Source organism: Cottoperca gobio, chromosome 4 (assembly GCF_900634415.1).
Source record: "Cottoperca gobio chromosome 4, fCotGob3.1, whole genome shotgun sequence".
Classification (NCBI taxonomy): Eukaryota; Metazoa; Chordata; class Actinopteri; order Perciformes; family Bovichtidae; genus Cottoperca; species Cottoperca gobio.
Genome location: NC_041358.1, coordinates 5,141,516 through 5,162,759, shown reverse-complemented (window position 1 = coordinate 5,162,759; position 21,244 = coordinate 5,141,516). Strand labels below are relative to the sequence as shown.

The 21,244-nt window shown below is 39.8% G+C and overlaps 1 protein-coding gene across 1 annotated transcript in view; it reads right to left on the bottom strand.

Annotated features, from left to right (window-relative positions):
• Positions 1-130: 130 nt before the first annotated feature.
• Positions 131-21,244, bottom strand: part of kif1aa (kinesin family member 1Aa) — a 49,875-nt gene continuing 28,761 nt past the window's right edge. Inside the window, 23 exon segments of the mRNA XM_029428983.1 lie at positions 131-3,587; positions 3,680-3,798; positions 3,892-4,084; positions 4,161-4,304; positions 4,783-4,904; positions 5,007-5,078; positions 5,247-5,435; positions 6,644-6,789; positions 6,869-6,930; positions 7,023-7,156; positions 7,275-7,389; positions 13,364-13,469; positions 13,578-13,662; positions 13,777-13,843; positions 14,422-14,530; positions 16,652-16,707; positions 16,797-16,915; positions 17,003-17,071; positions 17,073-17,094; positions 17,189-17,348; positions 18,701-18,830; positions 18,921-19,006; positions 19,128-19,246. Of these exon segments, the coding sequence (XP_029284843.1) occupies positions 3,545-3,587; positions 3,680-3,798; positions 3,892-4,084; positions 4,161-4,304; positions 4,783-4,904; positions 5,007-5,078; positions 5,247-5,435; positions 6,644-6,789; positions 6,869-6,930; positions 7,023-7,156; positions 7,275-7,389; positions 13,364-13,469; positions 13,578-13,662; positions 13,777-13,843; positions 14,422-14,530; positions 16,652-16,707; positions 16,797-16,915; positions 17,003-17,071; positions 17,073-17,094; positions 17,189-17,348; positions 18,701-18,830; positions 18,921-19,006; positions 19,128-19,246 (2,467 nt within the window). The 3' untranslated portion in view covers positions 131-3,544.

The window sequence follows — 21,244 nt, the reverse complement described above, 5'->3', positions numbered from 1 at the left end:
TATATAAAAAAAATATTAGATCTGACCGCAATTCATGTATTTATTTGTGCTTGGTAAAACTATTAAATGCTTTGTCACAAGTTACTTAAGCAAAAAGACACAGATCATAAACAGAAGAGGAGTCCATTACTTTGTGTTGCATAATTTCCATGTTTATTTAATATATGAGTGTTTAGTGTACACAAACATCTGACGCTAAACTCCAACACTCAGAGACACTGACTGAACTACTGCCCATTTAGGATTTTGTAAATGGGTGCAACTTTATAATACACTGTTCACAGCAATCATGTTTATATACAATGAAAAATCATTTGAAGAAGGGAAAAAAAAGAAATGTTCTTTTGAAATTTGAAAAAAAAAAAAAGATTAGATGTGGAAGCACAACAATGTAAACGATTTTCCTTCAAAGGGGATTAGAAAAAGTAGATTTTGTGAAGGCTGTCAGAGCAAGATGACGGTAGATATTGAAATAAGAGTGAAAGTGTGACAGTAAGGTTACCAGCATTACTCTGTACCATAATGAACCAACCTCCCTCACACGTCAGTGGACAGATTATTACAGGTATATCCCACAACCTCCATTTGGTTCCCAGATAGTAACCCACCTACAATCAATAAGGAACCAGACTGCGAAAACAAAAGACAAGTCAACATAACCACTCCAGCAGAATAAGAATTTTCAAATATCAATGTACATTCAGTGTGATTTTTTGTGTGTGACTGCACCAAGAAAACTTTGGTTGGCTCAAATGTGACACACATTAAAAGGCCCAATGAAAACACGAGGAATAATCTCAACACAGAGATCAGACTGAAGCAATCCGGGGCTCACATTTTAAGATTGGGGTTTTAAAGGAAATGAGACAGAAATGAGTGCTTGAGATGGTGTAATGTACAGCAGGGCATTCCCTCAATAAGGATGCTGTGGCTGGATAAACTACAACTGCAGTCTCTGCCAGGAAACTCTGTGATCATAGCATTGATCACATGACTTCTTACACAACAAACAAAATATATTTACAGACATTTGACTGTTTGATTAGCCACAACTACTGACAGCTGTGCAGACATGTAGGGTTTTAAAATGTTTTGATTGGATCACTTCAGAAATGTGTCCACAACACACAGAATACTTTCCAAACTCAGGAAATATGCTTAAATAAAAAAATACTTTGCCGTTACAATTGAATCCCCTGCTTTACTGTGCCATAAGAGAAGAAATAATATACTTAACAGTTTAATGCTTTGAGATGTTGTCCTCCTTCTCTGCAAGTGAAATGTCACTACTGTCTTTGAGCTAGCTCTGAGGCTGGCTGACCTGAGGCATACTCATCAATCAACCTTCACACAACAACTCACAAGCTGCATATGTCACTAGTTTATGAACTGTTTCACATTCACGTTCAATTTGAATGGAATGGAATAGAAAATGCAGTTTTGATGAAAAAGCTACGGAAGCTCTGAGAAGCATTGAAAACATTCTGGTGATTCATTTTTTAAGTCTGATCTTAATTGTTTTCTCTCCTATTGTTATGACTTAAGAACAGGTGGAAACAATGTTTTCTTTCTAAGTTCCTTAAATGATTCTTTTCATCCACTAAAGAGGGGGAGGGATTTTTAGTTGTTTTTGTTGTAATACTCATTTCAGCCACAAGAGGTTTAAGTGCACAACTACCCGATGTTCTAAAAATATCCGTCATGTTTTCTAGCCAAAATAAAGACATGACACAATATATTTCCCTTGTGTTTGAAGTTAATGGAGAAATTAAAACTCACCGGCAAGAAAAGCAGACTTAGAAAATGCTTTGCAGAATTCTTTCTGACTCAAAATCAGATAAAAAAAAAAGAAAAAGAAAATGTACAGTCCTTGCACTTACTTACTAACTACTAACTGAATTTTCCATTCAAAGTATGATTGTTTAACACAATCCTAAAATATGTTAAAGTAGGGTTTTTTTTAATGTATATACATGAAGTATACTCTGTGTTATGGACATTATATGACAGCTGATTGCCATATTAGATATGTAACATGAGCATAAATGATAAAGTTGTTTGAATACGTAAGTGATGATGTTGAAAAGCAGTAAAGTGATGTAGTATGATCTGCAGACACTTCCAGAACAGTATTATAGCAGCATGGAGGATGTAGTTTCAAAGCAACTGGTGCAGAGGCATACTGTACAGTATGATTGAAAAGAGAGGCACTACATTTAATCAATATACATACCATTCAGAAAACCGGTTTCTCATTCTGTACTGTGAGGAACAGTTTATACTTTTGATCATTTAACAAGGTAGCTTTGTGCAGCTGAGGATGGACAGACCACCTTAATATCTTCTACCTAACAATAGAATTACCTTTTCAGATGTATATTAGTTGGGGTCTAAGGTCAGGTGCGACTACCCTAATCTTAAATGGGGTAAGTATTATTCAAGTAATCTTCAGCACAAAGAAAGTGGCCAATCATAAAGTTATTCAACTATTTAAATAGCATTAACTGCTTGGGGACAAGGTTGTATTATTCAAACATTTAAGGAACTCATATTAAAAAGTGCGGTGTGCAGAAATTGCACGGTACTACTACTTTAGAAATATAAATGTCTTTGTAAATAAATACATGCAGAAATAAATAATAAAAGCTGTTAAATATCTAAATATATCACAATTTAAAACAAATAAAATTCAGGTAGAGAATGAGATTATTTGGGAGGGTTAATGGTGATGACATTTGATTACTTATTGTGTGAATGTAGATACCCTTGGTGCTCCTACGCATAGCTAAAACGACATGGATTGATAAAAATGCCACAAGAACATGAAGTCTATAATGATATGCCATTCCTTTGCCAGGCTGTGTGTGCTAAAGTTTCTAAGAAGTTTTAAGAATAGGACGCAGATTGCTCGATGTCAGGATTCACGGACCAGAAAGAAAAGAGAATTATGCTAAAGACTTACACTCAACTGTCATTTTTTTTCTTTTAGCGTGTATTTTCTAGCTGTATGCGAACCAGTTTCGACACTATATATATATATAGCTGTAGAATAGAGAAGAATCATAATGTTTTTTCTATTTACTGACGCAAATGTAGCAATGTGATCCTCACTGACGTGGCAGCTTTGGGTAAAAAGAAATGTCACTGCATTTTTTTTAAGGAGTAAATGTATAAGGCTCGATGTGTCACTGACAACAACTACAGTACATTACCATACGTATGGAATCTGAGATAAGAAACTGATGCTACTTCTTCCATTTTTCTTCAATCGCCCAGCTATGAATAAACTCCAGTACAGGACAGTGACAGTTTTTGAAGAGGTTTCTTCAGACTACGAAACTCACACCGCAGAAAAGGCCTGACACGAAATGGGCGCTTTAGGTGCTGAGGACACTAGTGATAAACTGAGAACGTACAGGGGAAGGATAGTTGTTTGTGACTGTTGTGGGGATGTGGGGCTCAGCACAAGGGGAGGGATTAGGACAAGGATGTATGTACAGTTTAGTCTCTGCGTTCAACCTTCTCGCATAAGATTTGTCTTGTTTCACATCCTCATCGGTCCGGCTCGTCTTCGCGACAGCTTCGACCTGAAAAGCAGAGAAGAAGATGCATTTGTATTAAAAATACATTTTCAAGAGTCATGTTTGTGTTCACTTTTATATATTAAAGTATTCTTTACCTGATAGTTCCAGCAAGGAGAGGATTAAACGCATAGAGCCAGTCGTGCATCTCTTTGTCATTAATGGCTTGAAGCAATATTCCACGATGTTCTGTACACACGGCAAATGTGTACAGGGTCTGGTGAAAGAGCAAAAAAAAAGCTTATTATACCATACCTGAAGTTTTTGGCAATAAGAGCAGAAAGAGGGAGAGTTTTGGTTAATCACCAACCTTCAGCATTGCCTGCTGGTCCTCACTGTACTCCACCTGGGCAGAGGAGAGGTTGAGGATAGCCCGCTCCACAGAGTCTCTCTCAGTGTTGTAGATGTAGACGTACGGCCGCCGCACAACAACGTAGCGCTTCACCCATCCATTGGTGTTTGGCTCCAAGAAATGTAAGTATCCCTTCTTTGACACAATGGGGCTGCAAAAGCAGAGATTAAATATTAAATATCACCACATGTGAAATCGAAGTGATAGAGTTACTGTGGCAGACTCACCTGACTCTAATCTCCTGGATATCAGGGACAAATCTGCGGCTCCGTGGTTTGATTTCAGAGGCTCCGTTGATGGACTTTTTGGCCTCTGTGTCCTGCTGTGTATCAGGACTGGGGCTGACGGCGCGAGAGCGAGGCATAGGGGGTCTGCAGTACAGAAACAAAAGGCTTATGAGTCCTAGTAACAAAGCCGCTACCTGCACCTTATGCAACCAAAGTACTTTGCAATAACTGAGTGCCATTACTGTACCATCCTTAGTGCATCATGTTATCACACTACAACACATTTTATTCAAAACATGGAACACATACAGACTGCCGCACAAAACAAAGGCTGTGGAATAACAAACTGAGGTTTTAATGTGTTTCAATGGGGAAGGTTTTGTTCTTAAGGGTCTGAGTACACAGAATTATTATTATTATTATTATTATCATTATTATTATTATTATTATAGGAGCTAAGGTTGAACTTCCAAAAACTTGAAATAACTCACACCAAAATGTATGCTGTATTAATTAATCAAAATTATGGTGATGATTAACAATTAAAAAGCCAAAAATGTCCCTAGTGAGGCACAAGGGTTAATACATAACAATAACCATACAAGTACATCTTAGCACTGACCTGAGCTCCGTGTTACCATAGCAACCCTCAACCAGCGAAGGGCATGTTGAGGAGGGTGTGATTGTGTTGAGAGCAGAGATCGAGGCGGACTCTCTTAGCATTGTGACGGACATCTCTGAGATCTGTAACACAGGCATGCATGCTTTCTCAACTGTGGGGAACCAACAGACATTAATCAGATTCTTTTCATGTGTAGGTTTTAATTTGAGTGTTTTGAGCACTACCTTGCTTTCACTGGCGCTGACGCACACGTGGCTGTATTCTCGGTTGAAGGTGTGAGTGAGCAGCCGCAAACACTGTGTGCAAAAAGAACAGAGAGCTTCTAAGGTTAGATAAGTTGACATTCAGCACGGGCTTGGCATGACAAAGATCATAGAACAGGACAAATCTGGCAACAAAATACAATCAAGACTGCATTGACGTCAAACATGGAATTCAGTATTCACTAAGTAGTGACGGCTGACCTTGGCAGCGAGCTCCCTCTGCCTCTCAGTGGTGATTTCAGAGCTGGAGCTGACCTCTTGGTCGACCTCAGGGGGCTGAGGAGTCTCACTCAGCTCCTCGGTGACGCAGGACTGCAGGGACTCCAGGCCCATAAGCATTGTAGATTCCAGTTTCTCCCTCAGCAGGAGGTAATGTTTGGTCTTCTCCACCTGATAAAATGGGGAAAAAACATCACAATCATTAAAAATGTCCATTGCTGAAATTAGATAAAGTTGTCTTCAAGCTACTTTTGGAAATAGTGGAGGAAAACCGTTTATTTGACAAAACCCAGTGTGGTTTCCATCAGAGAAACAGATGTTTTCAATAACACAAATCATAATATCTTATTAGATGGTCAGAGGAAGTGGGTTGATCTTGTACTTTATGGCTCTTGAATGGTTTTCTTCCTATTTCTTTTAATCTGAATTTATTTGAATCCATTGCTGAAAAACTGATTTTCTTCCTCCGACCTGTGGAGTCCCTTATGGATCTATCCTGGGTCCTTACTTATTCTTCCTCTTCATGCTCCTCCCTTATCCGTCAGTTTGGCTGTGTGTCTTATCATTGCCTGAGAATGACATCCAGTTTTATGCATTTGTGAAAGCAGGGGAACTTTACAATTTTGCTATATTACATAACAAAAGTTCTTGTCTTAAAATGTTACATCTGCATTAAGGCTCTGGCACGGGTCGAAGGCGGCACTGTTTATCTGCACACACTGCGATGACAGAGAGCTGGTTGAATATCTGCTAAATATCCCTTTAATTTAATGGCATTTCTTTTCAGATTTTGGAGGTTCAACCTCAGCTTCTATAATAAATCTATAATAAAGTGTGTAGCCAAAATACAGACACTAAGACCCTTAAGAGACCCCCAAAAATGTCCCCATTGAAACCACAATATTTGATTCCCATCGTAAAATCATGGATTCTATTATATCAGGCTTTCAATCTAGAGCCCTGGCTTCAAGATTGTAGTTTTTACTATTTTCCACAAGATTGAGCAATTTCTCATGTTTGCCCTATGGGACCAATACATGCTATTCCTCGTTTCCACTCATTGCTGTTGCATTATGGAGCCCTGCAGTGTTTGATCAAGTGTCAAATCAATGTTGTTGAATCTTCGAAAATTTGACAATTAAATATTTGGCAAACAATGCATTACAGGGCATTAGGTCAACAAACTGGCATTTAAAGGGTTAAAATTCAGAAAACAATAATTATTTGTTAGTTATGTTGTTAGTTGGTTAAAATATTTTAATCTGTGTCCTTAGAGGACAAAAATGTCCTCTAAGGACATGAGAGCAACTTTTAAAGAGATGCACAAGGGTTATTAAAAGTAGCTTATGCTATAAAATGAAAGTAACTAATGCCCTCACATCTTGAAGGAGGCTGAGTTTCACCAGCTCCCACTGGTGGTCCAGTATGAGGCTGTCACTACGGGGCCTCCACCCAGCCAGGTTCTCCTCCCCACGGACATAGGCCACTGAGGTGTCCAGCACCCTCCTGCGTCTCCTCTGCATACCTGGAATAGTTAGATGCAGGGTTAGAAATGTTGCATAGGTGAGCTAAATGCAAAATTGTGACTTTGTTTCAACTCTCACCCGGGCTTCCTGCATCTGCCAGGTTACATAGGCTGACCTCATAAACTCCAGTTACACGGTTTCTAAAAGAAGAAAGCAACAGAGCGCTTTATTAATCGATCACAGAAAACAGGAGCTGCCTGATGTTTTTCATAGTTGGAAGTTTTGAACTCACCCATCTGCCGCTCTCAGGCTTCCAGTGCCAAAAAGATTTCGGATAGAGCGGGAGGATGAGAGCTTTGTGTCTCTCGAGTAAAACACCATGCAGATATCTTTGGTTATGATTGCGGGCTGGGTGCAGTTCTCCATCTGCAAGTGATAAAAGAAAGAGGAGGGATTTCTGACATTGATCCTGTAGAGTAGTTTACACATCACCTCTAATACGGTAAGAGCTATTTCTCTCATGAATGCAGGCACTGTGCTGTACCTCTAAGTAAGCTGAGAGGGTCATGTAGATCTTCTCTCCATATGGAGTGACTCGGTTTAGTAGCAGGGAGTTGTGCATGGAGCTATCCCAAGCGGCCTCGAAGCGGTAGAAAGTCCTGAGGTGATCCGAGTGACAAGAAGCCAAGAAAATTTATCAGCAGTCAAAATTTAAGTAAGTTAGACCTAACGACAGAGATGTTAAAAGGATAGTTTGGATTTTTTTAAATGGGGTTGTATGAGGTACTATAGTAGCGAACAGGAGTACCAGCATGGAAGCTAAGCAATGTGTATGGGAGCAGCAGCAAAACGTATTTTAGCCACCTAAACAAACCAACAATATCAGTTTAAGTATACCATATATTTACAATATCTTCACTGCTTTACCTTGCCTCAGATGAGGAACTGAAGTTGTTATCTATGCTCTCTTTAAAGCTACTACACTCCATTGATAAAAAAAACACAAATTTTACCTTGCAGAACACAGGAGCGTTCTGGTCTACCGCTGCCTCGATCGGTTCGTTAGTTTGTGTTATTGTGTGACTTTGGTGTTTTAAGTTAGTTAGGTAAACCAGCAACTTCCGTGTTTTGCAAGGTAAAATTACAGTTTTTGTCAAAGGAGTCTGGTGGCTTTGAAGAGAGCATAGATAGCGGCCTCAGTTCCACGCTGGAAAGGGCTGTCTGACAGCAAGGTATAGCGGTGAAAATACTCTAAATATAGCGTACACCTAAAACTGATATTGACTTTTTTATGTGGCTGAAATAAGTTTTTGTGCTGCCCCCGTCCAGAGAAGTACATTGCTCAGCTTCCAAACTGGGGGTGTGCCGACCGCCATCTTACACGGACTATTGATAAGTACCTCAAACAACCCCACTTCAAAATATCGGAACTATCCCTTTAACATAATACATACATACAGTACATCAATAATCAAAAATATTTCAGATAAAGAATAAAATCTGATTTGATAACAATATTATACTTTGATTAAAAAAATAAGTCAATATCAATGTACTACTAGCATTGTACAGTATTTAAACTTTGTAGTAAGTATTCCTAACATCTCAGTACAACAAAAGTGACAATGAAACACTGTTGCATGCAATAGGCTGTCTGGATGTAGAAAACAGCACAGAAAAGCAAAGAGAGCTGAAATGACTTTTAGTACAGAAAAAAGAAAGAAGGGATGAGAGAAAGCCAGAAGAAATGAGGGACAGGACGTAATACCTATGGTCAACTCCCGAGGAAATGCTGTGAGGAAGAAGAAATCAGCAAAAGAATAGAAAGTGAGAGTCAGGAAAGTATGTTTGTGGTTGTGCTCTTGTGTGGCTGGGATGGTGTTTGTCTTTTTTTCACACTGTTATCTCATTATATAGACACTGCTCACTAATAAAAGAGACCATTGACAAATCCTGTGGAAGGTGCTGATTGCTTGATGCAATCTCTCATCCTGCTCTGCCATTGAAAAGGTCACATGGCCATTCCTCAAGCAAAACAATACTGCTTTCTGTTACACCTCTGATTTACTCCATACGCTATAATGTACACGATTTTTCCCATTTCCCCCGAGGGGAAATAATCACACACAGAAAGCAGTTATTCCTCTGGCCTCAATCCCGGTACAGCCTTACATTTAAAAAAGATAATCCAAGCATGAATTGTAAAAGGAAACTAATGTTTCTGTAAGCCATAAAAAAACAGGCTGAATGGACTCTTCATGAGGTTCAGATGTTGGGCCCAGTGGCCTTGGACTGAGGTGACCTTGTGGGAGAGTGAACAATGTGTCACCCAGAAGAAAGCAAACAGCAATGAACTGAGTTGACTCTGTTGCGACTGTGAATAAAAGGGATTCAGTGCAGAGATGGCCGTTTTAAAAAAAAGTAATTAGCAAGTGCATTTACACAAACACACATCAGACATGCGTGCATGAACACTCTTTCCCAGTAGTAGAAAAGTGTTCGCTTACACTACAAGGAAGCAATTTCCTCTTTGCACTACACCAACATGTGCTTCTCTGCGTTTTACTACCTCCTAAAATTGCGGGAGCCAGGATTGAAGTCATGCTGCTGGCGGAACATGTGAGGTGCCGTTTGTTTCTGGAGTTTGGCAGAGTTTCAGCGTGGTACGAGATTTAAAAATATTCACAACATCGCAGCAATTTTGAGCAAAGTGCTACTGGTGAGGTAATGGGTTCACTGGATTACATTTTAATAGCTGCATTTTAATGGCGTGCCAGAGTGGGTACTGTAAATGATGTGATCCATATTACAGCACTTGAGTACGAAGCGATGACTAGTGTTCCTGTTAATATTCTGTCGCTGTGATGGGCAGTACTCTAGAGGTAACTAACAAAATCATATCCATGGATTCAAAATATTGCTTCACTGCAAAGCTCGGCAATATGAACATAATAAACAGAGTGGAGAGAGCAGAACATGTTCAACATATATTCTTGCACAGGTCAGGGTACATCTCTTGTTATTATTAGAATAGATCACGAACACCCGCCACTGGCAAGTACTAGTACCTCTTACACATATTGACTTTTTCAGTACAACCACATTGGGAGCACAATCATGTTGGATGTGACTTCACTGCTTTTTCAATGTGTCTGCGAATAATTCAACATCTGTAAACAATCAGGAGGAGTGTAAAAAAGATACTTTTTAAAAATGCCTGCAACATTTTGTCTTTTCTTAAAGTCTTTTCTATCCAAAAGACGAATGCAAGAGTGACCAAATATTGACTGTACACTTCCTGCAGCAACTGCTGAAGAAGAAACAGAGTTTGATACTGGCCACCACGACACCTCCAGCAGAGACACAGTCCAACGTGAAGCAAAGCGAGCCATGCAGACCCTGTCCATCACAAAGCTCAAACACACACACCCAGCGGAGCAAGAGAACCAGGGGACATGCACAACCACATCCCTCACTTCTCATGAGGGGGAGAAAAACAAAGAGGCACAGATGAAATGCTGACAGTAATGGAAGAGTAGGATAGAGGGTAATGAAATCACGGGATGCTGAATGACAGGATGTAGAGGACGTTAGAAAGATGTTTGTGTAACTTAAGAGCATGAGAAGAGAGGCAAAATAATATACCTAGGCATGTCCGAATCAAGAAACTGTCTGCAAAAGCAAAAAACAACATTCCGTTAGTGGACTGGAGGGAGAAAAATGTTAGCATCCATATATACCTTGATGTTAGTCTCTGCAAGACTGAGCAGAGCCCACACTGGACCACCGCCTGACCCGCTGCTGAGCCCTTAAACCAAATTGTTGGCCATTGAGGCCATAACAGGACAAACATTGAGGGTTGAAAACCCTAAGGGTGCAGCACCACGGTCAAAAGAAGGCTGGTCGAGCAGGGCCACTGGACAGTGCTGCGTGGAGCGTTTGGTTGCTTGAGATTAAAACTCAGTAAACCCAGGTCTGGATAATGGTGGTGCTGCTGGTATTGTTAGACTTTTTAGAGAGTGGTTTGGGAAAGCAGAGGGATTAAGCAATGAGCCAACAACAGAGGACCAAAATAATTATAAGTTAAATGGCAAAGATACCTTACTGTTTTAATAGATTGAACTCATTTAATATAATCATTTTGGCTAAAGTAACTTACATTAGTAGAATATATAATATACACTAATATTTTACCATATAATACATTGGTAATATACTGTGAGGACATACTGTATGATACATGCTTAAGAATTATTGTGCCAGTGGTGATGTTAATGGTAAGTGATTTTGGATTTTAAAAGACAAACCAGTGAAGAGTTAATAGTGTTTTTATGCCAGTAATTACTGTATTTCTTGAATAAACATGTAACTTCATAACATATCTATTGTTGCCAAAACACAAGTTCTCATTATGGAGACACCAGTCTTAAAAGAAACCTACTGTCCTCTACTGGCTGGCTGCAGAACAGCATACAACATTACACACCACCAAAATGTACTTGTGCCTCACTAGGGACTCTTTCATTTGTTGATCATTTTAGTTGTGTTAATGCCCATGGCAACAATTTTGCCTCAGCTCCTATAATAAGTCTGTAATAAGCTGTGTATCTAAAATACATACAAAATATTTCCTCATTTAAACCTATAAAAACACAATTCCCACGGCCATTGCAGCATAAAATCATGCATTCTATTACATTAAGCTTTCAATCTAGAGCCATGGCTTCAAAATTGTACTTGGGTTAGGGTTAGGGTACTGCAAATTGTGGAAAACATATTTCCAATAGCATTTCGTATACAGAAAACAATAAATGTTTGTGTAAAAAACAAAACAGGCATTTAAAGGGTTAAAGTTCTGAACATGAGTGAACATTTGGTAGTTATGATCAGGACTGATTTTGGATAACAGATTGAACTTAGTTAAAGTGGAAAATAATATTATATAAGATTTTAGACATCACATCAACCTTTTTAAAGTAACGCACAAGATCAAGGCCTATCTTGAGTGTGGGAAGCACATAGTTGTGTCACAAAGAGCTAAAGAGTTTATTTTGTCCTGTGGTTCATTGTATGATGTTAATGAAACGTTATGTGTTCATTTTAGTACGATATGAGCAATGACATTAGTCTGCTGTGTTGTTGTTTCCTGTAGTGGTGAGTTTCATTCAGGCCACACCTTCGCCCTGCTCCTCTACAAACTAGGCTGTAATAACACAACACCCAGAAAAAATTTTTTTTAAGGGTTTCAAATTAGATTGTACATGATAAAAAGAGACTCATTTTGCATTGTTACCTCCAGGCTGTGATTCTTAAATATCAAAAGTGTATCAAGGGATTCAATAAAGTGATGGTGGAACAGTATTTCCAATGTATTGTATTGTATTGAGTCCAAATACAGATAGTTTAAGGTTTGTTAGTGATTCCACACTATGCAGTGACATGCTGCTGGAGTTAGAAAGACATGCATTTTAATTTCATATTGGTGTGCTCCTGTATTAATTACTGATGGCCTGCGCATTCAGCAGTGAGATACAGTAAATTGAGGGGTTAAAATGAGTGGCTCTTAAAGTCTATAAACAGGTCAGTGTTGGGGTTAGAGATGAGACAAGTTAGAAGTGAGCTGATAAACAAGGTGAAATGCAACATAGAGGTGCAATGATCAAACAAAGGAAAATCACAGATTAACACCAAGGAGGGTCGCACAGCCAGCATGGACAAGTGAATTCATAACTGTTGATGTGGCAGACTTCGGTTTCAAAAGAAAATAACTCTTGATTCACTTTGCTCATGGTCACTCTGGATGTTTTATGTGAGGCCTCCTGCAATTAGAGAGAGGAATCTATACTCATGCAGACATAATAATAAAAATAACAAAAGAACTTGCTTGTGCTAACATTCAAGTTGTGCCTCTTCTGCCATGCTTTTGTACAAGTACAGCTGGTTCACTATGCCATGCATTTGCCTGTGTGCCATGTTCCAGTTTAGGAGCTGCCACAACAGCAATAACGTGAGTTCTTCAGATAACTACGGAAGCCCTGAAAGACAAGTGAGGAAAAACTTTTTTGGTCCATTTTCTAAGTCTGATCTTTTTTTTAATAATTGTTTTCTGTCCTGTGTTTATGACACTCTGTGTTTATAAGGAAAAGGTGGGGGAAATGTTTTTCCCATAATAATCTTTCCAAATGAGATAAAACAGGCAAAAAGAAAAATGTTTGGCACGTGTTTTTGTTGTTGTAATACTAGAGGCTTAGGTGCACCACTACCCAATGTTTAAATAGTACTAAAAGCATTCTTTCTTTTTTCAGCTAGTAAGTGAAAAAATGTAGCTTAGTCATAAACACCGATCAGATCAAACTTAGAAAATGAATCTGCAGAAAAAAAGATTCTCACTTTCCTCTCAAGTTTTGTTGATAACGCTGTTGTTGACATAAATATCCGAACCATACAGCGGTTTCCAAATTCAGCAAAGCTGCCACAACCTTAGCAAACATATATGTGGCCACAAATATTGAATTCCCATCAACCATGTATTTTGAAAATCTAATAAAACCTACAAAAGATGGGATGGCCTAGTGTTATACTCCATTTGCAAATATCTGACTGTTTCCATCCAATGTCTACACCAGTACGTACCGGTCATCTCGCATGGGCCTGACATACCCAGCAGACAAGATGTTGAGAGAGAGGATATAGGGGTCAATGATGGTCTCATCAGCTTCAGGGGTGTTGCGGAGACGACCTAGGAAGGCACAAGTGCCTCAGTTAGAACAGCTCATACACAATGCATTATCACTGTTGGTGCGATGTTTGGTTACATGATAAGAAGGCCTAAAACACCTTAACTTACCAACAACAAGCTCACGAATGTCCTTCCATTCCATGTCACCTCCTGACTCGTGTACAATAGTTACAGTGATTCTTCTCTGAAGGCCCTGTGGTTGTCAAGAAAAGACAGACAGGAAAGAAAAAGAGAAAGAGGTGTGGTCATGTTCAGTTCATTAAAAATATTCCAAATATTGTATTTGCTCACAGTGTGATTGACATACCTGGTGCAGTAGGTATGTGCCATGGCAAGGCATTCCTCCTCTGTGGTCCACCACTGCAGGGATGTAGCTGGGAAGACACAGATGAAAACAAGCTTCACTGATGTGATCATGTGCCAGTGAACAGCTGGAGACATTTGATCCAAAGTTTTTTAAGATCATTACAAAATATCCTACGGAAATTATGAGAAGCAAGTTAAATTAAAAAAAAATCTGGTGATCCACTTTCTAATTCTGATCTAAATAATTCCTGAAATTACTATTTATTTTTTTAAATCTGTGAAACAGGTGAAAATAAAACATTTTGGTGTTTGTTGTTGTAATACTCATTTTGGCCACAAGAAGCTGAAGTGCACCACTACCCCATGTTCTAAATAGGATTGTAATGTTACATAACTTGCTAACAAACAATATACATACCTTGTGATTAGAGTGCATGGAGAAATTAAAACTAATCCGGGAGAAAACATGAATGCTTTTTTTTTTTTTTTTTTTTACTATTCAGGACATGGGGGGTCGTGACTCTTTCCTCTCAGGGATTGTGTACTATTCTTTAACAATCATAATTAAATAATAGTATTTTCATGGAAAGCTCGGCCGAATCATTGCAAACTGGATGTTTGCCAAAGGCCGACCCAGGATACTCACTCTCCAGTGGCCTCCAGCTCGCAGATCTCAAAGAACACCATGAGATCATATTTGCAGTGACAGGGTCCAGCCTGCGGGCGGGTCATAGCTGTCAGCTTGGTGGCAGGTACTGTGTTGAAAAAAGAGATAGAGAGTGAAAGACAGGTCGAGGGTAGACAGGGAGCAGACTAGTGGCTAACAGTGCTCTAAACCTACAAAGGAGAGAGAAGGGGAAGAAGAAAGGAAATCAGTGATGCAGGGAAAGAGGAACCACTTAGTCCAGTAGAAGGAGCTCCGATCCTTCAGGAGTTTTATAGGCAACGCTGCAGACCTCTCTTAAAGGAGAATACAACTAAATGTCCTTGTTACTTTATGCTATTTCAGATTTTACATAATAAACCCTTGCTAGCTGTGGCTTTGCAAGACAGATCTGTGTAGTAACAAATACACCCTGTGCATAAGGAATGCATATGCACAAACTCCTTGAACAGTATCGATGTTGTTGATCATCCTAGTTTTGTAGGAAATGATTAAATCTTTTCTGACTGAGTTATAACAGCATTTCTCCAATTACAGGTAGTTCCCCAAAAGGAGGTAAGAGTGCATTTGAAGACATTCACATGCAGTTTAGCCCATGCTCAAACAAACATGATATAAAGTACATTATAAATATTGCACGTATTATTTTATAAAATGTCTCCTGCAGATATATATTTGCACGATGTACAAATCATGTATAAAGTATGGCCTAAGTATTGCAATGTATATAATGTATTATAGCTTTCAAATGTAATTTCCTTTATTTTGTTATATTTAATATTTCAAATTCTTCTTTAGCTGTTTTCTGCCTCTTTAGATTGTTTGTTATACTGCTGGAACAGTAAATTAAGTCTTATCTTATCTGTGTAATATATACATATACAGTATAATGTACAGTATATATATATTAACATTTCCATCTGAAGGTATTGTTCATGACCAACTACTGTAGCAGAAAGGCACCATGACCAGTTCAATAAGAGCTCAAAGAGGGAACTGCAAGGAGAATCCACCACACACACACAGTACACCAGCGAGCCAATCCAACTGAATCCTGACACAAGAAAACTCCCTTTTTATATCAAATAGTTTCATTTTTTAAGTATTACTTCTAATAGTTAGTGACCAGAAGTAACATTATAGGTAGATTATGAGACAATGGGCCCCTGGGCACAGACATGCAAAAGACCCCACCACCACCTCTACATACTGCATGAGCAAGACACACAGACTTTGTGGTTGTTTAGCCTCTTTGTGGTCATTTATGTTTTTTTTTTTTTTTTTTTTACCTTTTTCATAGTCGTATGTGAGTCTCTTTGTGTCTCTTTGCAGCTTATTTGTATCTCTTTGTAGTTTGGTTATCTCTTTGTAGTTGTTGGTTGTGTCTCTGTCGTCTTTTTATGTTTCTTTCAACTTCCTGGTTGGTCGTGTCTCTGAGTGACATTTTGTAGGTGAAAGCCACGGGGGCCCTTGATAGTTTGGCTCCTGGCCTGTGCCCGGTAGGCCCCTTCATTAATCCTTCCATGAGTAACTGTAATATAAGCTATAAAGATGTGAATTATTTTTTTATTTTTTTCGACACTCCCTCTCTACAGGAAGGTCACGTCACAATGTCAGTCACAGAACATCGACCCAATGGCTGAAAGGACTTCAGTGTTACGTTTCAGCAAAATTGATGCTCGTTGTCACAGCAGCTTGAATCTCTACACAAATGCTGTGTTCTTTGAATAGAAGTCAATTCATTGATTGTAATGTGGCATGGCAACAGTTACTTGGCTTTGGAGTATCTTTTTAAGTCACACCAAGATAAACACTTGATATAAAAAGGCTTTCAGTCACAGGATTCTCTTGGATCTGGCATCAATAACCAACCCGGTTTCTGAGCTTTAACAACTGAACAGATAGATGTGGGCGGAGCTGTCAGCTGAGCTTGCTCGTTTGCTTCGAGTAAGAAGGAAGCAGCCAAGCCAGCGGCAGACAGAGCGTGGCCTGACAACGAGTCCACCAGCGCCCCATTGAACACGTCTGGGACCAGGTATCGGATCAGGTCCAGCGATTTCTCCCGCTCCGGCGAGGTGTCCGAGTCCACTGCTCATACCCAACAACATGAAGCTAAGATGACATGACTTGAAGACAGACCAGTACAAAGACAATACAACATAAATAAATGGTGGAACTCAAGCAAAGTAGCTCTGCAAGGAGTTTTATTTACCTGGTTTGGACAGAGGCATCACTCGTGGAAACTGTCTTCTGCAGGGACGTAGTGGGCTGGTAGTGAAAATAACATTCATGTGTCATTACATGAAAACACATTGTATCTTTGTCTGTGCAGTAAATCAGACTTTATAACCAGGTACCTGATGATGTCTTTACAGAGTGGAAGGAAAGGCTGTTTCTGGTAGTGTCCAAACACTTCAAAGACAATTGGCTGAGTCTTGATGTAGTCGACAAATGATTTAGTCACTTCAACAGCAATCTATTAAAACAACACAGTGATGTTAATGTACTTCACCTATCGCAGCCTCACAACTCATCATTGTACAGACTGGCTGACACTTCTTACATTCTGCACATGGTAGAAGCCAAGAGGGGGGCCGCGGCCTGTGTTCTTTAGGGGTTCAGTGGAAAAGGCCTTCATCATGACGGTGGATGAAACTGAAATCAATCCAAAATGCATAAATGACATGTGAAACTGTAAACAGGACCATGATAAATATTGACCAATCATGGGAAAAAATTGACTACTTACTTGAACTGGCAGAAGATGTCAGCATACTCTGCAGAGATGCTGGAGGCTTGCAGGACAGTCACCCTGAAGGTAAAAACATTACCAATCCTCAGGTGCTCCTGAGCGGTGTCGAGCGGGCCGTCCAGACTCTTCAGTGGATTCTCAGGTTCATCTGCACCAGCTGTGAGGAACGCGAAAAAAAATCAGACACAGGTTAAAGCGGGCATTCCAGGTACTTGAGCTGATTGTCAGTACACTCAGGGGCAAATTCACAAAGAATGGATTGCGGCCGCTGATAGCACCATCAGTTGTGCATCACTTACAAACGCTATCTGGCCCGTCCCAAGGTCCGATTCACAAAATAAATTGCGACAATGATATTACAGCGCAAACACGGCCATACAATTTTGCAGCTGAGTGCAATTTGCCTTTCTTTTGCAGAGGGGAAGATTCATTTTGTTTTACATTTAAAAAATAACTAGGGCTGTCGAATTAATGCGTTCATTTCGATTAATTCCCCAACGAAAAAATAACGCAACTAAAATATTAACGCAGATTAATCGTGCTCCTAGATGCCCCTGACTTTTGCTCCGACAGCACGGAGCTCCAACAGCCCCCCCCCCCCCCCCGTCGCATAGAGCTCTCACATCAAATATTGATATATGCGATTAATCACGACGAATTAATCACAAAGCTTGTAATTAATTAGATTAATTTCTTTTAATCGCTTGACAGCTCTAATAATAACCTCTTTTTTATTGATTATTTTGTCTCTTTTTCTTCCTCATGTATTTACATAAATGACATGAAGGGGAGCTTCATTCATTTATGTTTCATGACAAATATATCATTGCATCCTGTCACTGCATCTCAAAATACACAAGTTTGAGCGGAGCAGGACGATGCCTTCGTCTGGCTACAATCACTGCTGCCATGATCTGTGGAAAGTCTGGGTGTAACCCCCCTTATAAATGTGCTTCAGTTACCACCTACTCTCAGAAGATTGTAATAATTTCACTGCAATGAGGCTAATTTGCATTGAAAGGGGCCAATTTTGCCCCAAATATATGCATATTACTTCATTTAAATACGTGCAAATAGTACACAAGCACGAGACGCTATTTGCTTGGCAGCGCAGTTAGAGGTGCATCTCACCCTTTGTGGGTGCTTTGAGAATTACACCGTTTTTTCTTGTATTATTTGTGCAAGTTTTGCAGCCGCAAAATACGTGCACGCCTTTTGTGAATTTGCCTCTCAGTTGTTTTCTGGCACCATGAACGATGAATGAATGAAGTCTGTCTAGTTTTGAGGCACTGACGTGGGCTGATTTGGGCCAAGTATCACCTGCTCCCTGTTTTGACCCAAGAGCTAATTCCATCGTGAGTCTTTAATGCAGAAAGCGTCAGTCTGGCAGCCAGGTGTGCCAGATTTAGGCCACAGTTGGGCCAAGTGGGACACTACACACACACAAACACACACTCCCAAACACACAAAAAATGTATCCATTCACTCATAAAATATGATTACCCGCACATGTGTTATTGTTGACCTCATCAGCTGAGGGTCCCAGTTCTGCATTCTGCCCCTCTCCCTCCACGATACGAAGTTCCTCCAGTGAAATCCCTGTGCGGGACAGTCCTACAGAGCAGGACTCGGACTGGAACTGCCAAAGCAAGTTGTAAAGTAGCCTGGTTAGCAGTTTAGAATATCACAGGTGAATCCTGTATGGTCTACGTATAGTGATTCTCTCTACCTTTTCATATTGCTGATCCTCAAATGAGATTTTGGCAGTGCCTGACTGCCTCACTCCTGAGCCGTAGTCGGGAGCTTCCTCATCAGCTGGAGGAAAACACAAAGCACCTTCACTTCACTCCCTCAAGAAGTCACACACAGCGTTTCCTTTAAAGCCCTTCATGCCACTTCATCTCTACAGCAGTGAGGCTGAGGATCCGAGCCTTACCTGATATGGCCTGCACCGCCACGCGGAGGAAGCCCTTCACTTCGCCCTTCTCGCTGACGATGGCCACTCGGTGAACGAGAGGAACCGGGTACAGCAGGTTGCTCAGATAAACAAAAGCCCTGTATAGGAAGCAGAAAGAGCGAGAGAGAGAGAGATGATAAAAGATTAAAAACAACCGAGCTAAGGAGATGGCTCACACTCTGATAAAATCTTACTGGACAACAGAACACAGAGCTGCAAAGCAACCAAACAGAAGCTGGGACTGCTCTTGCGATGGCCATGGCTGCCCTTTACTATTGCTTTGTGGGGGCTTTTCCTCACTTCTATAAATAAGGACATTATTAAGACAAGTATGGGTCTCATGCAGTATTGCTTATCCTTTGTATAGTACTGATGAAAGCTTGCTGAGGCTAAGGAGCATGTGTGTAATTGTCAACTTTCAATTCTTTAAATGACTGCAAAATATTGAAAACCAGCTCACTATTTAGCTGGACAGTAGAATATTTACTCATGAGCAATGATCTCTAATTCTAAATTTCTAAAATAATGTTTTTTTGCATTGCTTAATGATTATATGCTACTGCACAAAGGTGTGCATTGTGCATCAATATGAAAATACTATACTATATCAAATGTACAGAGCCAAAATGAGCACTTGATGCACTTTGTATTTGCATTAGATGTGAAAATACTTCAGGGGTAGTGACAAAGACTGGAAATGTTCCTATTTCATGGTTTCTCACTCTCTAGTTTTGAACTACAATACTTGATCTTGCAGTCAAGGAGCACATTTTCCACAAGCTAATAGAGGTAGACATTTAAGGGTGAGGAGTGTAAAAAGGGAGAGGCTTATGACAAGATTGGTGAGGTGCAAAGAAGGCATGCTCAGGACAAAAAAGGTGAACAAAAATGCTTTCAACTTCTCGACTTAAATGAATCAAAAGCAAATGGAACACAAACCATCATACGGAGCATGGCTCAGCCTGAATAAAAAACTGCCAACAGCTTCATATATTATATGCTACACCAAAAAAAACAACGAATGACATCAGAAATCAAAGTGCACCTCCTGGGTCGAAAGTGCTAATTTGTGCAATAGAGGGCACTAGTTCATCATCAAACGTATTCAAGTAAAAAATTGACAAAAAAGGTCAAAATGAAAAAACTTGTGCTCTGGCATGCCTAAAAGAGACAGCTGCAGTAGAAACCAGCTCTTTCATCTTGAGATTTTGAGTCTTCCTTGAACACCACTTTGCTATTTCATATGAATCATTCATACTTATTCAGGTTTCACAGCGTGGGCAGAACATTTCCTGTGTTATGCAAATTAGACCTGAATATTACTCCATGAGACATGTCAGTGCTTTGGCGAGTGAATGGTCTTCTGTAAAAGCCACGAGTTTGCTTTTAGCCACACCTAAGTGAGACATACACCTCAAGCAGCCGTTGAGCATCAACTTTGCTTGAATTTCCATGGAAACAAGTGAACTGACCCCACCCTGTGCTGACTTAAAGGACTTGTAATGGTAATATGTAGGGAAGCATTTTGCCTACGTTAGTGTGAAAAAAACAGTTAGCAAAAAAATAAAAGTCAAGCAACAGTCAAATTTGATGAGATTAAAGATAGAAAGCAAAGGATAAACCTTAAAGCCCAGAAATGTCTACTCCGGTGTTAACTCATTATCATGTTCATGAAAGAAATCTGTGTAGTGGTTTGACATTTGAGAACATTTGCGTCTCAAACATGAGACACAGTGACAGTGACAACTGAGAAATAGAAACTAAAGTGGCGAGCTTGACTTGGTGTTCTAAGGAAGCAGGAAGTGTTTAAAGAGACGATTCACTCCAAAATCAAAAATAGATAATTTTCCTCTAACATGTAGAGCCATTTATCAATCTAGATTGTTTTGGCGTGAGGTGCAGAGTGTTGGAGATATCGACTGTAGAGATGTCTGTCTTCTTGGTATAATGAAACTAGATGGCACTCGGCTTGTGGGGCTCAAAGAGCCAAAAAAACATGAAACTGCTCACAACAAGGTCTGTGGATTATCTAGTAACAAGGTCGTGAAAAGAGACATTGCTGTCAAGCCGAGTGCCATCTAGTTCCATTATACTGG